This window comes from Schistosoma haematobium, chromosome 6 (genome assembly GCF_000699445.3).
Source record: "Schistosoma haematobium chromosome 6, whole genome shotgun sequence".
In the NCBI taxonomy this organism is placed as follows: Eukaryota; Metazoa; Platyhelminthes; class Trematoda; order Strigeidida; family Schistosomatidae; genus Schistosoma; species Schistosoma haematobium.
This window is the reverse complement of record NC_067201.1, coordinates 19,663,434-19,681,581: the sequence shown is the minus strand read 5'-3', so window position 1 is coordinate 19,681,581 and position 18,148 is coordinate 19,663,434. Positions and strand designations below refer to the sequence as shown.

General features: G+C 38.7%; 1 protein-coding gene across 1 annotated transcript; it reads right to left on the bottom strand.

The window, feature by feature from the left end:
* Positions 1–6,019: 6,019 nt before the first annotated feature.
* TCTEX1D2 (Tctex1 domain-containing protein 2) lies at positions 6,020–6,773 on the bottom strand (the record flags this gene model as incomplete). Its single annotated transcript, XM_012941230.3, has 2 exons — positions 6,020–6,573; positions 6,608–6,773. The coding sequence occupies 2 exons, from the start codon at positions 6,771–6,773 to the stop codon at positions 6,344–6,346; spliced, it is 396 nt and encodes a 131-aa protein (XP_012796684.1). The 3' UTR covers positions 6,020–6,343.
* Between the last annotated feature and the right edge of the window lie 11,375 nt (positions 6,774–18,148).

Here is an 18,148-nt window from a genome sequence, read left to right as displayed (position 1 = left end):
TTATCTAGGAAATATTTATTGTTATAGTTTTACTACTTATTTTCACAAATAAGTAGTTAAAAATGAAATAACTACAATTTTGCATCTCATATTATGGTTCATTGTTATTTTCTTTTTTTTTCTCTCTACAAAACAATGCATTTTATAATTTGTACACCATGACAACATTTTAAATCTTAATGTAATTGGATTAGGTTTGGCTTCCTTTTCTTTATTTTTTTTCGAATGAATGTATATTAAAATGAGAGTATCTACTTGTTAATCTATCTCTGATCAACCATATGAAATTGTTCATTTCAATTTTGTATTAGGTAAACAATTCCTACGTTAATCCTAGATCTCAATTCCTTATCTTCTACTATGAAACACATCCATCCATTTATGATAATAATAATACCTTTATTGATAATTATAATATTCCCAGTTATACTAGAAATGTTTTGTTATCTTTTAGGTGTTTGGTTTCTTTCTTCTCTCTTTTTTATTTCTCATTATGATTTGATTGTATGCATGTATGCATCCCTTATTACTTCTTGAATAAAAAGAACAAAAAACAAGCTTCATATGTATCTGACTGATTTGGTATTTTTCTTGTAATTTCTTTTATTCTTTCAAATAAAGAAAGAATTTGTAGTCCCTTGTAGCTTAGTTATTTATTCTTTATCTTGATGACTTTTGGTTTATTTTTTTTTCTATTATGGAGATAAAACTCCAATTGTATTAGATCCATTGTGCATTTATGTAATATTGATTTTCTTTTTGTTTCAATGAAGTAACATTTCGGATATTAATTTTTAAAGATCTCTCCGTATATGGTTTACTTCTACAAATATATTATGAATTGATATTTATTTATGTAAACACATGAATATTGGTAGAAAGGGGCAACAAATCGATATGAGCCACATAAATCGTTCGATTTGTGTGAGGGCTGAGATACTTCCCGGGTGCCAGATGATTTTCTTGAGGGGCTACTCCCCGAGTCTTTGACCTAGAGGTCCAATCCACAAGTCAGTAGAGCAATGTAAGGAGACGTAGTCACATGGTAGCTGGTGTCTAACAATAGGTTGATACGCTATTTCTTCCTTCAAGATACTGGAGCCCATGTACACCATTAGTTTGGAATCAGGGTTTTCCAACTTCCTTAAGTGGACTCTCCATGTCCACTGAATTCGTTAATAGGAATGATGTGAGTAACTATCTGAGATTTTTAATTAGAATAGTCTTAGAAAAGTGTGAATACGCGGTGGTCGTACTTTTATTATTTTGTTATGCGATATCTTGTTAATCCTGGATGTTTATAGTAAACCCTGTCAACATTATTATTGTGTTAAAGAAGTTTTATTAAAATATTTGGATGCTTTATGAAGATTCTTATTCACAGTGTTAAAATTACTAGTACTGCTAGCATTTCAATAAACAATGTATTGTTTTCGGGTATTCTATTAAGATCGTAGTATGTTTCATTATGTACGTAGAAAGTGGACTGAATATTGACATTCTAAAGTACACGCCATCACATTAGTAATGATCACTAGTTCTTATCGTTTACTATGATCATCACTATGCAGATACTAAACATGCATTTTTCAAATTAATCTAATTTTCACCTATCGAAATGCATAATGTTATTTCTCTACAGGATGGTGTTTCATTTTTCAACTGTATATCTTTTTTTAATCATCACCACTGTATAACTTTCCAGGTATTTCTTTATATCTAAACCTAACCAGATTTTGAACAGTTTTTACAGTGTGTATATTTTTTTATTATGCTACTTAGAATAAGTGTAATATACGCAATGTTTAAGAATAGTCAATATAACATGGCATTGAGTAGCCAATGACTGATTCTAAGTCTGAACCATGTAGGTCAGTTAGAATTGTCCAGTTTTTACAACAACAACAAAAACGCTGAAAATATGCGGTACAGTCTTGCTTGACAAAAGTTTTTCTTCCTTTCACGGGGATAGTTAAGTACTTATTCTGCAAGTTTTATTGAAGCATTGGAAAATAGTTTTGATTTAAAGCTAGAATTTTGATCATACGGCATGAAACGTCCGTCATATATAATTTCTATATTCACAGGCTCCTTCTCAGTTAGGAAATATTCAAAATTTATAAAAATCAATAGCTGAACCATCAGTCTCCATAAAGTTGAATGTTAAAAGCAATACGTTAGATATTATTTCCCCTTTTTTGACAAAATTCTAATGAAAGCGACAAATGATTGGTCTTGCTATGGAAATATATTACATCATACACTTAATCACCGGTAAATATATTATTTAACACCAGATATGAATTTGTTTATTTCTGTAAACCTCATAGAAAAGGCGAATTTGGAGTTTTTTGTGGTGTTTTGTTCTATGAGCTGGATGGTTTGGTCGTGGAGTTTTCGTTCTTCTGAACGACATCATCAGCACAAACTTCAGATTTGGAGTTTGTTATCATCATTTTTAACCTGTACATTTTCCACAAATCTTATTAGTTCCACATACTTCGAGATGTATACAACATGTGTAGTGAACAGAACATGGGTTGCGACAATCAAATATATTTGACACAAAATTACAGGACTTGTTAATAAAATCTAACAATCATAAAATAAATGCCTAATTTGCAAAATGTCCATCAATTGTCTCATAATGACTCAGACTTCATTGTTCTTGCATGTTCATACAAATTGCATCCTGTTTCCATTCTTTACTGTTCGATCCTCTTGTCTCTGATTCCAGGGATTCTGTTCCTAAATAACACCATATACTACTTATGTCGATATAAGTAACACACACCACACATTTACTATACTATAAATACCATGAAATATAATGTAAAAACATATTGTATATTATTTTCCAAGTTGTGAATAATATTGACTGAAGTAGGTGCAAACGAACTTGTAGATACATAGTAATTTAACTCTCTTATCTACATGATATACTTCCTAATATTTTTTTATATTAAGGGTTTTTTTAAGTTTATTGGCACTCCTATCATTGTAATGAAAACTGAATTAGCTCGATTTACTGATAGAATTTTAATGGTTAGATAGAAAAGTATTCTGTAATTAAGTGAATACTGGTTTTTTAAGCTAAATATTTCTAGTACAGTTTTGAGTGACGTGTCTTCATAGAAATGTATATCAGTTTAATTAACCACAGTGCACAAATAACTAATAAGTCAAAATAATAACAGCTGTAGTGGACATAGCGGCCTAATTCGATCTCTAGGTCACTGTATTTTCAATTTGTCAAATATTTCAAGATATCATGTTATGTTTGATGTATTGTAAGTGCCTAGAAGATTTTCTTTACTTCATTATTCAGTCACAATCTCTTATCAAAAGCTTACAATGTATCATGAAAAATTAGCCATGACGCAATAGTATTTGGTACAACTTCTTGTCTATATCCAGGCTACATTAGGAATGAGTGCATCAAAATTTACCAAAATGCAGAGATTTAAATGCTCAAATATGCCCTAGTATAAATACGCAACCAAAAGATCTTAATTGTAAGTGGGATTCGTCGGAACACGTATTTTGTGTCCAGAAATCTGTCACTTTCTGGTAGAGATTATCATTATTATAGGTAAAGGTTTTTTAAATTATCAGACTAAAAACACAGGAAATACATTTTGAAATTTATGGAATACAGGGAAGTAGAAATAGGAGATAATATTATTCTTACAACGTGGTGATAATGATAAATGCGTCGTAGATACGTAGCCATTTTTGGTCTACGTTAACTAAGATCTTCAGTCCTGAAGTTACCTGGCTGGATGGCAGTGAAAGGGCCAAAAGAGCATTGCACTTATTGTTGCATTGTATTCAGCTCATTATTACTATAAAAATACCCAACAGGTAACCGAGAGTTTGTACAAATCTAATTAGTTGTAGTGTATGGAAAAGTTCTCCCGACTATTAACTGAAATCTTCATAGTTGACTATCTTATAACTTGTGAAAATGAAATTATTCCACTCGATTTGGGATTAACAAAATATGTCTGCTTGGACAACAGGAATGGTGAACTTTCACAGATAATTTTGAAAACAACTCTAGACCTGTGTAACCACTCCATTTTCTGCTTATTAAGCTCATCTGATTTTTCCTTCATGTTTTCTAGATTGGCTCTAGCTTTTTATCCTGTATTATTATAAAGGTAGTCCAATACAAAGTGCTCGTTAAATCGTAGAAATTTCTTTATATTTATGGATAACAATCACTTATATTTGATTTCAGCTGATCTTTTTTGTTAACCTACTTGATGTAGACCTACTGTGATCTATGAAACTCTGACTTGACATTTGATACCAACTATTCAAAACTCCTTAGTATGCTTAAATGATTCTCATGAACCATGTAGTATCCAAGTCCTCACACAAATCAGATGGTGAAATGTGGCGCATATGTATTCGGTGCCTCCTTGTACCAATATTTATGTGGTTAAATTATAATAATAACTCTAAATGAATAACCATCCACTCTTCAACTTGAGATTTTATTCATGTATTAGAAACTACCCTACTTATTTAGCATCAGTTTGTCACTGAAAGTTGTGAAACATGTCACTCATGACAGCATATCTGTTTTTTAAAACAAAGTTGTTTAGGGTGGTCAACTCCGGTGAATTCGAATCAAAGGACTTCCCAAATTACTTATTGTTTTCAGATTTTTCATCTTATGAAAGCATGAATATACTAAGCTCATTAATTACTCCTTGTGAATAGTGACTACAGGTGATGAGAAAAAAAAGATGCAGATAGTGAGATCCATCGCAGATCATATAAGCAGATATATTAGTGTTACGAACATATCTATGCATAGGATATATATTTTGTTAGCACAAACGATTTTAAACGCTTAAAAAAAATATGCCAGTCTTACAAAACTCATCAATCACTAATCTGACGAACACCACTGCATATTTACCCATTGGTAATAAAAGTGTGTGTAGACAAAAAAGCGGTCCTTTAGTGTCAGCTTCAACGCTCAAATTAATGATAGGTATTAGTGTTTGGTTCAATCGATCAACCCATCTTGCAAATTCCTACATCCCTCATGAGTTTATCTCAGGAAAATTATCGGAAATGACCCAGAAATCCCACCTGGCTTTCGCCAATCTGTATCACTTTTGGTGTGAGCGTGATTTCGTCTCATAACCGAGCGACGAATGAAACACGGCCTATGAAGGGAGAAGGTATGATTAGGTTGATGGCTTTTGATTATAGGTGGGTTCGAAAAATGTTTTATGTACTGTCAAATGAACGATAAATTTTGGGAATGAACACAGGATATTGATTAAATATGGCCAGTCAGCTGACAAGGTTGTGGATCGCCATCTTTGGAGGAAGTTAAAGCATGTGATACATATGGCAAGCTACCACGTTCCTCGATAGGCGATGTCTTTCGGCATAACAGTATGTTGGGATAAAGCTAGGAGTAACTAATCTGAAGCGTGGCACCAGTTGGTATGGCCGCTGAGACTTATTTATTGGTACAAACTACCTGGTTACGGTTCCTACACCTACTGTAACTCATGTTTAGAGACTTTAATGACATGACTCATAATTAACCTTAGTAACGTAGATGCAATCACTTTTTGTCTTTTCTGAGGTCATGGGTCTCAAAATAACCTCATAATTGTATATGTCGTATAATCTTCTACATTCTAGAACTATATTTTTGTACCTCATCTTTTCTACTAGTACTGATACCGTTACTGCATCTGCTATTCGAGGATTTGACATGTGAAGAAATTCATCTCGCTGTACTAGTGGAGTGTGATAATTTGGATTGATGTACATACTTGCCGGGTTCCACGTTGCAGATAGCTAACTATAAGTTCGTTTACTAAAAAAATTTAGCTTGTTTTCAAATAGACCTATTATAATGGTCAATTTAACTTAAATCAGTTGATTAAACCTTTCTACTAGTATTTGCAAACTAGTACTGTTGCTTCTTTATTATAAAGCAAGGAACCATCAACAACTGGCAATGAATAATGACACTGAACTAACATTTCTGTAATATATATTTCATATTTGTTGAAGCGGTTTGTATTTAAAAATCTGCGACATGAACATCATCCAAAGATATTCAATTGTGCTGAGAGGCAAATGCTTCAATGTTCATATTGCGGATATGTTCGTTGGTGCTTATTGGCTCGACCCAGTTACTTGCTTTTTGGTGAAAGACGCTTATCACTAAGGGCAACTTTTCCATCCTTTTACCATGACTTACAAAATTACCGGTATTCTCTTTTTAAAAAAAATCATTAATGCCTAATTGGAAATTCATAAAATATTTTAAGACACTTTTTGAAGTGCAACACTCATATACTTAGTAGCTATAAACACCAAAAACCGAGGCAACACAGAACAACGAATCATTTACAAATGAAGCATCTGCACAGTTATCAGTATCAGAGTCCCAATAGCAGCGGCGTGCCATTTTCACTCCTTGACCTTTCTTTTCGCCAATGATGACTTGGACCAAGTATCTATAACGTCGCAAAGATAGACTTTTCCTTAATAAGCGTTTGATTTCATCAGCCAGGGAAATGCACTTTTCTGCAGATAACTGTAAAAAGATTTTATGATATACCATGAGTGTTCTCAGGAGAGTATACTTCCCTTTCCAGCCGTTCCTTTAGTAACTGAGAAATGATGCTTCTTACTGCCCAGGGGCGGAATTTCTGATCAAATTGTGGCTTTACAATATATGAATTCAATTTTTCATCGTTGTTAGGACTTTGTTTTGAAAATTCCATTGAGTCAAAATACACAGATTATTGTTGTCATACCAACCACTCTACTTTTCCAATGTCCAACATTCGAGACATGAATTTTGACTACCCTCGAAAGTCTTGGACTCCTTATTATACGGTGGTTTGCATCACCACCTATTATCCCTAAACTTTTTTTACCCCAACAGTACGGTTTCAGGAAGTCACTACCGTATAAATAATCTACTAACCGCGATGGAGAGATGGAAAGCCACCCTTAATCGCTAGATTGGTGCTGCGTACCTTGACCTCTCAAAAGATTTTAGTAGGGCGGTTATATACTTCTGATCAATTAGCTCGAACTGTCAGGTATGAAGTCATCGGTAATGGTCGGGCTTACTGTTACGTCCAAGTTCTGCTCTAATCCGTTACTGAAGCATGGTCGATTGATCCAATCATAGCTTACCTTGGGATGAAGTCTAATGATTTCCTGAATGCATGTTCTATCCACTTCCAACTTTTTTTCCTAATTTCCTCTTAAGGTGTAAGCTGGTTTGTCCTCTCTCACTGTGGGCTGTTTCTGATGCTTTATGGCCAACGGATCTGGAGTACCTTCAGTTCACATTTGTTCACAAACGCATATGTTTTGATGATGGTTGTGTCAGTTGTCCAAGTTTCAGCTTTGTATTGAAGAACCGTCTTGATGTTCGTATTGAAGATTCTTTGATTTTGATTGACGGTTGTCTTTAGTTCCATAGCTTCTTCAACCTTGAGAATGCGGAATGCCGCCCTTGCTTTGTTGAAAACGTTTACTCTTGCTGACAGCAATGTAAAGCCTCTGTATTTCTCACTTTTCCCAGATTTCCTTTCTTTAGTATCTTGATGAGGTGTCCTTCTTTCCAGTCCGTCGGCACTTGTTCCTCCTCCCAAATCTCGAATAGAACGTCAATTATGTTTGAAGTTACTTCAATGTCTGACATCAGAGCTTCAGCTGGTATATTCTCAAGTGCTGCTGCTTTCCTACTCTTGCTTTGTCTGATTGCTATCCTGATCTCTTCGATCGTTTGGTGGAGTGAGAACTATAGGAAGATCTGTGTTTGTTGCTTCGATGTCCACTGGATTCACTGGAGCTGGTCTATTCACGAGTTCCTCAAAATACTCTACCCATCTGTTCCTCTGTTCTTGAATTTCAGTGGTTGACCTGCCTCCCTGCTAGTTTCTTCGTTGTATCATATATTTGTTTCATATTTCGTTCTCTTGGAGCTTGTTCTGCCGTCGTTGCTAGTTGTCCCTCGTATTTCTGGTTGTCAGCTTTAATGTTCTTCTTCACTTGCTTGTTTGCTTCTGTGTACTGAGGTTTTGCCTCGAATTTCTCTGCTTGTGTTCGTCTGTTGTCAATTGTTGTTTTCTTGTTCTTCCTTTCTTGGATCTTGTTCAGGGTTGCTGTAGAGATCCATTCGTTATGATGATGCTGCTTGAGGCCCAGCACCTAATAACACATTGAATTTAATACTTCTTTGATACTTTTCCACTGGTCCTCCTTGCTAGTTTCTTTTCCGTTGAGTAGATCTTGTAAGGCTTGGAATATGTTGTTGAGAGCTGTCTTGAATTCGTTGAGTTTGCTGGCATCTCGTTGGTAGGCTGTATTGAACATTTGTAATGCTCTTCACCCAGCTGTCTAGTTTTCCTTTAGCTTTTGCATCATCTTGGCCACAACCAGGTGGTAATCTGAAACTATGTCAACCCCTCTCTTGGTTCTCACATCTTTCATCGTCCTTCGTAGCTTGTTATTGATGCGAACGTGATCTGCCTGGTTCTCTGTAGTGTGGTACGGTGAGATCCATGTAGCTTTGTGTATGTGTTTGTATGAGAATATTGTGCCACCTATAGCTAATTTGTTGAATGCGCATAGATTTGCAAATTTTTCCCTCTTTTGTTGCCCTTGCATAGTCCATGTCGTCATATGATATCTTCATGCCCTGTGTTGTCCATTCCGACTCTGGCGTTTATATCTCGCACCGGGATGGTCAGGTACTTTATTAGTAACTTTGCTATGGTTGATTGCATCCTCTCGTAAAACTGTTGTTTATCATCTTTTTATGCTATCATTGTCGGTTGCATAACATTGGATGACATTCATCGTGATTACCTCCTAATTTGTAAGGAATGACGCTTTGATGATTCTGGATCCGTGAGATTGCCATCCCACAAGTTCATTTCGTGCTTCTTTATACAATATCAAAGCAATTATCTGAGTGTAGGGCGCATTTCGTCCCTCGTGACTGGAGAACAGAAGCATCTCTCCTGTATCTAGCCTTTGCTGTCCAGCTTGTGTCAAATAAGTCTCGCTGATTCCTAGTACTGCCAATCTATGTCTCCTTAGTCCCGTGGCACTTTGACTGATCATTCCGATCTGTCACATTGACCGGATCTTCCATCCACCTATGTTGATTATTGTTCTGGTTGTTAGAAGAGGCAACATCCGACTTCCGAAGAATTTTGGATTCCATCCTGAAGTGTCACAACAAACCCTCAACTCCCAAGGCAGAGTTTAAGCGGCCTAAGCCTTTAATCTGGCTGATGTTTTTATGAAAGGTTGTTTTCTTTGTGGTTGTTGTTGCCGAACCCACGTTCGAAGCTCCTAATTCACCTTGGTTTGGGACTGGCAGTATCTACGGACGAGCTACACGTGGAAGTAACAGTCGAAGCATAAACCTTCAATTTTACGTTTTTAGGAGACGAAATCTCAAAATATCAGGTCAGAACCAGGGTGAAACCAGGAATATTCAGCGTTAAATTTATGAACGAAGGGGTTCGAAACCCGGGTAAAACGTATGTGCGCAAATCACAGTGAGATTAATGGTATTCAATGTAACAAGCATAAGTCCATCAAATAATGTTAATTCTTCCTGTAACACTTCACGTCTAAGTAATCTGACTTTTAGGGGAGAATAAACTCCGCTTATTTTCGGGCCACAGTATGTTTTAGTGTGGGTTAGCATGGTCCTATACTAGGACTTCTTCCTTTAATTTATATGATTGATCTTCCTCAGCAAGTCTCGCCTAGTCTATTACACTTAGGAGTTGATATAAAACATTATGTAGAAGCTTTGTAAAAAGGATGATAGTCTGTCGCTTCACAGAGATTTGACCTCAAAGTTGGACGGGTTACAAATGAATGACCATCAACATTATAAAGTGTAAAGTAGCCGGTCTTGAATATGTTGTGTGCTACGCATGCAACTTAATTACTCAAATCTAGTAATATTCCACGTTGGAAAGTATCAAGGAGTGTTGGTACTCTGTGATCTGAAATCTTAGGCTAACTGAGACAAAACTGCCTTTCGAATGAATCTTACATCGGTAATTATGATACCCAATTTTGACCAGTCTGATTGTAGAACTTTCCGTTCGATCTTTAGCAGTCTTTCTGAAGATCATTTTGAATATGGGAACATGATGGGTGAGACCGTAATTTATGGAACAACCAATCAGGTTTAACAGGGCAGGTCTCAAGTGTTTGCGTGAAATACACTCATCTATTTGTTCAGCTGGAATTCTGGCATGTTAGCTTATGTCAGTTCGTGGTAAAAACCGTAGATCTAATTCCTGACCTTAATCAACATCTGTAGATCACGGCCCCAATCCCATGCACTGGTTGATAACACCGATTTGGCTCCAGTAATTAGGTGTCCATTCTCAAGGTCATTTTAGCGTTGCAAAGAGGTAGTCCATGATTTATAGAATCAGCAATTCGCAACGCAAACTCAAACCATATGAAGGGAGCCTCAAATCACTGTAGGTCTACAATTAGTGTATAGGCACTCTAAACTTGAACGCATACATATGCTCAGATCCAACACAAAACTTGGGAGCAAGACCACGCCCTGTGGCTTCACATACAGCAAGTCCCACCATCTTTAGCGAGTGCACCACAAAATTATGTCCGTCCGTTCTCCCACCACCTTTGTCTTACTTAACTTTTAGATATCTTGGGATGATATTAGAACGGAACAACTTGTTCAGTTCAGTTCAGTTCAGACTTAACGACTGTGTATTTAGATACCCAGTTCGTCAAAACACCGCCTAACATAAGCTGTTTTTAAGTATGTTACGAAAAATGACACACCCATATCCACAGTTAGGCAGAGAAAAGAGTCTCGTGAGGATAGGTGTGTAATAGTATCAGATGCCAGCCTATGTAATGTTATCGACGTGAACCTTTTTGTTGCAGATTAACAAAAGGTAAATGTGCCGGGTGAAGAAGAACATGTATGGACTGGGCGTGAAGAATGAAGTGTGAAACTATTTTGTAAATAAGCTTCCCCTTTTGTAACAGAACCGCATTATTTGATTGTCGAAATATATACGTCGTTCAGTCTCCATTCTTCAGTCTTCAGTAATAAGAATAGTAAGTTGGTAAACCTGTAATAATTCTGACACATTGCTTTCCAGCGAAGATTCAGCTTATCCTTGAAAATATTCACAGGTGGGGCTGATACCACTTGTTCGGGTAAGGCGTTCCAATCATTGACCACTCGATGAGAAAAACGGGACCCTACTTTAAGTTTACTAGGTGGCGGTTTGTGAACCTTCTTGCTATGACCTCGAAGATTATTAGTGCTGGAGGGAGCAAAAAGATGAGACATAGTAACGCCCAAATCATAATTAAAGATACGAAATGCCAGTGTAAGGTCATCTCGCGTTATGATACGACGAAGGGGAAAGGTTTAGGCGTTTTAAACACTCATCGTAAGGGAGTTTAGAAAGACCCTTCATTAATTTCGTTCCCACACGCTGGACACGCTTAAGTGAGTTAGTATCCTTTACCAGACATGGGCTAGCTGCTTGGATACAGTACTCTAAATGTGGTCTTATGTAGGTGTGATATAAAATTCGAAACGTTTCCTCGTCAAAAGATTTGAACGCTCGGCGAAGTGACCAAACGCACGAAAACCTTTGATAGCGGCTGTTTTGCATTGCGTGGTTGTTTTTAAATCATGACTTCTTACTACTCCTAAGTCTTTATGCTCTTGAACGCACGGAAGAGGTTTACCCTCAATAGTATAACGGTAACAATTAACGTGGACGATGTGCACTAGCACACTCTTCTTAGCATTGATTTCTAAGCCCCACTTTCGAGCCCATCTAACTAAATCGTCTAAGTCAGCTTGAAAATCCAGATGATCAGTGGCAATTTCATTTGTTCTCCAGATTTTACCGTCATCCGCAAAAGATAATCTCGACGACCTAAGCAACAGCGGTAACTCAGAAGAGCAGATGGCCTAAGATGGTGCCTTGGGGTACACCACTTTTGACCGGTTTCCAATCGGATAACGTTCCCTTGACCTGCACCCTCTGTCTGAGGTCACATAGGAAGTTTCCTATCCACTCATGTACAGTACCTATTATTCCGAAGCTTGTGAGCTTCTGCACAAGACCTAATTGTGAAACCTTGTCAAATGCTTTGCTAAAATCTATGAATATCACATCGACAGACAGACCGTTATCTAGGGTTACTGTCCAGTCCTCTCTCACAATAAGCAAGTTAGTCAAGCATGAACGCTTGTTACGAAATACGTGTTGCTCGGGAGCTAACAGATGTGTAAGTCTACATGGCTTAGCAACCTAACCCGAATTATCTTTTCAAGTAACTTAACGACTATGGTAGTTAGACTGACAGGCCGGTAGTTAGATACTATCTGTCGCTGACCGTCCTTAAATATAGGACTGACTATAGCGTCCTTCCAATCTCTAGTGGGTCGAGCTAGTGAAAGGATCATGTTGAAGAGTGTCGCGAGCCGTTTTGAAATAATGTCCGCAAGAGATGGCAGCAACCGTGGATGTAACCCGTCAGGGCCCGGTATCTTACCATGTTTGAGGTTAGTTATCAACGGAAGGACAGTTTCCTCAGTCACCTGTACAGAGTCAATGGTTGGTATCTCGGTGTGAGTGGGACAAGTATTTGTTACAATAAACGTAGAGTAGACTTCGCCAAAATAGTTTGAAAAAGTCTCAGCTTTTGCCTGATCTGATTCAGCTAGTAAATGTGAACGGGGAAATACCATCACTACGTCGTTCGTAAGTGGTACGGGATTTGGCTATAGTTTTCTCACAGATATTACGGAATTTTTGGTACTCACACTTAAATGGTGCATGACCTGTCAACAAGAATAAGTCCCAGAAATGTTTCCCACGCTTTAACAGCGTCCGGGTTTCCTTATTAATCCATGGAGGGCAATGTGATAGCTTACGTGCTGACCATGGGATAAACGGCGACGTTACGGACTCGAATCTAGCCTTAAACTTATTCCATTCATCTTCGATCAATCCATCCGCGTTGACCGACCATTCAGTCGATATAGCACAGTTTCTGATTGCCGGAATATTGGCTCGCCAAATACTGGGGTGGGGTGGAGCAGATACGAATTGTGTACCATGTATCCTAAACTTAAAGTGAATTACAACGTGGTCACTGTTCACTAGTGGGGGGAGGTGCTGAATATCAAAGACATCCTCACAGTGGTGGGTGAGGGAGAGGTACAGAAGTGACGGATCATGATTGAAATCAATATGTGTCGGTTTCGTGATACATTGTAGATTGTACACTGAATAACGGTAGATAAAAGGTCGCTATCGAAACCATTACCTGGAGCTGTAAGCTCTATCCAGTTGACATGAGGTGCGTTGAAGTCCCCAATGGTGAGACAACATTCTGCCATACTCCAAGAACAGATGTGTCTTAGGATAAAGTCGTCAGCAAGACAAAAACGGACTACGGTATATTCCCCCTACAGTCACTAACCCATTTCTAGATTTAATCTTACAACATGCAACCTCACATGTGCCACTGCTATGAGCCTCCGATATGGTTGATTGTATGCGAAAGTGATCCTCAACGTGTAACATTATACCTCCCCCTTTGCAACTTGAAACTCTATCACTTCTAATATAGATATAGCCTGCAATGATGGGAGAACAGTCTGTATCTACGGTGAACCAAGTTTCTGTAACAACGATTATATCGGGATATAATTCTTCCACCATCAGACTTAGCTCGGATGTTTTATTTCTAAGACTACGAGCGTTCGTGTAGCACACACTTAAGGTGTTTTGGCAATCAATCGTTCTACTCATACAGGCCTCAGAAGCATTGGCTTCCAAGACCTTACTACCCGAAAACCCTTAATGATAAGGTTATTTTCGCCATTTAATTTGCGAGTCCTCAACTCCGTAAGAGCATTCTTCCACTTGATTCGATCCTCAAGCGGCCAATCTGGTCGAATACGGAAATTTGAGTCACGAGTTTTTAGTGCGTTTTCCAATAATATGTCTCTTTCTTCAAAACTTCCGAGAACCAGCTTCGGGATTCTTCTTGGTTGGGTCTCGCCTCCAACCCATTTACCAAATCGTATTACTTTTGTATTATGTACCCCTAAAACCTCTTCAGGTAGTACATTTTTTACCACAGACTCCACTAACTGCAGGTCATGTGCATGTCTTCTAGCAGGGTCGTTCTCTTTCGACTCCTCTAGATTCCAAATAATTAAACTATGGAGGGGTTTAGCTTCTTTTGAAACTGTGTTCACAGCTTTCGACCGTGACGTTAGATCCTGTATTTCAACTACTGGTATCTTACGATTAGTTTTTATTGCAACAGGGTCCTGGGAGTCGAGCGAGTGACTCACAACAATGTTAGACGAAGCTTTACTATGGGACTTCGGCGGATTGGTCTGAGAGTCCACCAAGGACTTAGCAAGTAAACGGTCATTAGTTTTAGCTGTCTTTCCTACTCTTCCGCGTTTTCGCGTCAGCCATTTTCTATCAATCGAAACGTCTACATTAGAACAACTCGGGACAGTAATCGCCTTATCTGGACCACTAATCGCAGCTGTAGCAATATGGCCACCAACGTCTAGTGAGTTGTCACTCACTAATCGTTTCGGGGGAGAACGTTTAACTGCGGGTTGAACAAGTAGATGTCTGGCTTGCGCTGTGACAGTACTTACGACACTAACGCAATCTTCGCCATCAGTACCAATTTTACCAGTACGGCCCTCATCAACCTTCTTATTAGCCGACATCAGGAGGCTAACTGCTTCCCGGATGAGTAATGTTTTGCTCGAGCAACAAAAACTACGAAGCCAATGAGAGTTGGGCTTTGAGCACTTTTATATGCAGTGGGGCTTAGTCGGGTGTACATCTTATGGAACCACTTATTACACTCATCACGTTGCATCCCTTCCTCCACGGAAAATAAGCAGTATGGTTGGCCACATTTATGAGCAGATCTAGCCATCTTGAAAATCAACTAGAACGGTGACAAAAACAGGTTATGTAAAAGGATTCTCAAACCTTAACTAAATAAATCAAGTAAAAGTCGACCAGGTATGCTTCGATGAAATAGATACACAAAAGCAAAATCGAAACCTTCAATACAATATCACTTTAACTGGGGTAGATGTAATTAAAGTGTAAACAGTAGTTTTGATGCGTAATTTACGGTCAAAACGGTTAACTAACTCAACGAGAAACAATACCATTGTCCTTTTTAAATAGAGCTGAAATATATACGTTGTTTCTGGCACAGTGTTCTCCCTCTTCATGTATTCACTGATCCTGATCTGTATTCTGTTGTTTTCGATCTCTCCGGGTTCCAAATAGGCGACGACAACACGTGTGGTGAGACTACAATTTATGGTTGGTTTTTAGAGATGCTGAGGTGATCGTGAGAATGGGCAACCACTGATTAATACTAAATGAGGGTTAGAACCCAGTTAAAATTATGATTTACAGTTGATGATTGGGCTAAAAATTGGGTTTAGGGTTTTCATCACGAACTGACATCAGCCATAATGCCGGAACGCTATTTAGCCAAATGTATGAATGAATTTCGCACCAAAATTTAGTACTCGTTATCTTATATCTGATTGGTTCGTCCATAAATTTTGTCAGCAAAACTAAGCTAAGGTACCCCACCAATAATTCGCGTCGGAACTTTAAACGGCTGAATGTGCCAGCTCTACATGACTATCTACAACAGGTGGTTTGGGATGTTCACCCTCAACTAGATGTGGACGGTCATTGGGAGTTCTTACTGCACGCCCTTATGTGCTACAAACCATTCAGTTCCTCAAACCGTTCCCAAAAGCTGTAAGCCACCTACAGTAATCAAGAACCGTATCCTTCGCCTGCTAAGCCGCAAAAGGCGCTGTTCGGCGGAATACAAACGAACTGATAACGACGGAGCGTATAGGCAATATAAACATATAAGGAACATATGCACGAAGGCTATAAGAGAAGACAGGCTTCAGTACCAGACAAAGCTTATGGACAAATTCGCTTCTAACCCTAGAAGTCTATTCCGTTATGCAGCCTCTCTTCGTCAAGCCAAAACAAGAGTTTCTCAACTGCTAGGTCTTAACGGCCCGACCAACGACGATGTCGACGCCGCTAACCTTCTGGCGGCACATTACTCTCAGACATTTCAACCGCTCGACATCAACTTTACTGACGGCAGTTTCCCCTGCAGTTCCACAGGACTTTCCGAAGTGGACCTAAGCGCCGACTTGGTGTTCCGGAAATTGCAGAACTTAAGACTAGATACTTCTCCTGGCCCGGATATGGTTCATTCTACCATACTGAGGGAAGCAGCCTCAATCCTGGCAACGCCGCTTAGCGTGATGTTCTCACACTCGCTCAGCCGAGGAAAACTACCGAAAAATTGGAAGTTGGCTCACATCACACCAATTTTCAAAGGGGGTCGACACAATGAACCTTCAAGTTATCGGCCGGTGGCTCTTCCGTCATTACCTTCAAAACTCATGGAATCCCTGATATGCGACGGTTTAAACGACTATCTACTGTCCTTAAATTTCTTCTCACCCCAAGAGCATGGTTTCAGGAAGGGTTACTCTTGTATAACCAACCTGCTGACTGCAGTGGACAGATGGACAAGCATCCTCGATCGCAAGGGAAAGGTTGATATCATTTACCTTGATTTCTCAAAAGCTTTTGACAAGGTTAACCACTTGTGTCTTATCAATAAGCTCAAACGACTAGGTATCAAACCACCTCTAATCGATTGGCTTAGTTCATACCTAAAAAATCGACACTTTAAGGTTAGGGTTAATTTCACTTTATCTCAGGCTATGGAATGTCCTAGTGGGGTCTCCCAGGGCTCAGTACTAGGGCCTCTTCTCTTCTTGATCTACATAAACGATCTTCCTCAACAGGTAACGTCAGACGTATTACTTTTTGCCGACGACGTGAAACTTTGGAGAGAGATACGCAACCAACACGATATGCAGGCACTTCAGGAGGATCTGACTCGACTTCAAAGTTGGGCAGACGATAACGGACTTATCTTTAACACTTCAAAGTGTAAAGTAGTCCATATGTGACATGTCGCAAACTACAGTTACGACTTAGGAAACTCCTCTCTAGTAGTATCCCAAGTGGGAAAAGATTTAGGAGTCCTTGTGCCCCATGATTTAAAGTCTTACGCTAACTGTGACAAAAATGCCTTCCGAGCAAACCTTGCACTGGTAATGTTGAAGCGCATTTTTGGACAGTTTGACGGACGAACTTTCCATACAATCTTCAATAGTTTCATCCGTCCCCATTTAGAGTACGGAAACATAGTACTCCACCCTCACTCCAAAAGGACAAGGTCACTTTGGAGCGTATCCAACGGCGAGCCACGAAATCAGTTCGAGGACTCAAATCTAAACCTTACGGAGAGCGCCTCCATTCACTAGACATTTACCCATTAGAGTATAGGCGTCTTAGAGGTGATCTTCTGATGGCTTATAGCATCCTTAACACTTCTGGACATCCTCTTAAACACCTACTTAAGCTTAGTTAGAATAATAACCTAAGGGGTAACACGCAGAAACTGGAGACACAACATAGCAAAACGGAATGTAGACATAACTTCTACTCCTTAAGAGTTGTCAAAAGCTGGAATTCGCTGTCAGCCGGGCTAGTCCAAGCGACTTCTCAGGAGTCCTTCAAGAGGCAACTTGACCTATTCTTAAGGACCAAAGACAGCATCACACTATGATTTACCAATTTCTTTTCCTCTTTTATTGTTAACATACCTAGGTTTCTGCCTGGAGGATTTGGTGATCCCCTGCTACTAGACACGGAAGCCTGTTAAGAGAAAGCTTCTTCTATTCCGTCCACAACCATTTGAACCATTTGAAACTATTGTTTCGCCCCACGACCTTTTGAACATTGGTGTCGAAGGCGAATTTGCCATATTCCAGAGAATAATCGAAATCTAATTGTTTATTCTGGAAGCTGTAACAAATGCTATATAGCACACGCAGTGACTGAAAATTTGTTAACAACGACCCGTTGTCATTTATTTAAAGTTGTACTAAATGGCTCACTGTAATTCCAACTATAAGTTAATT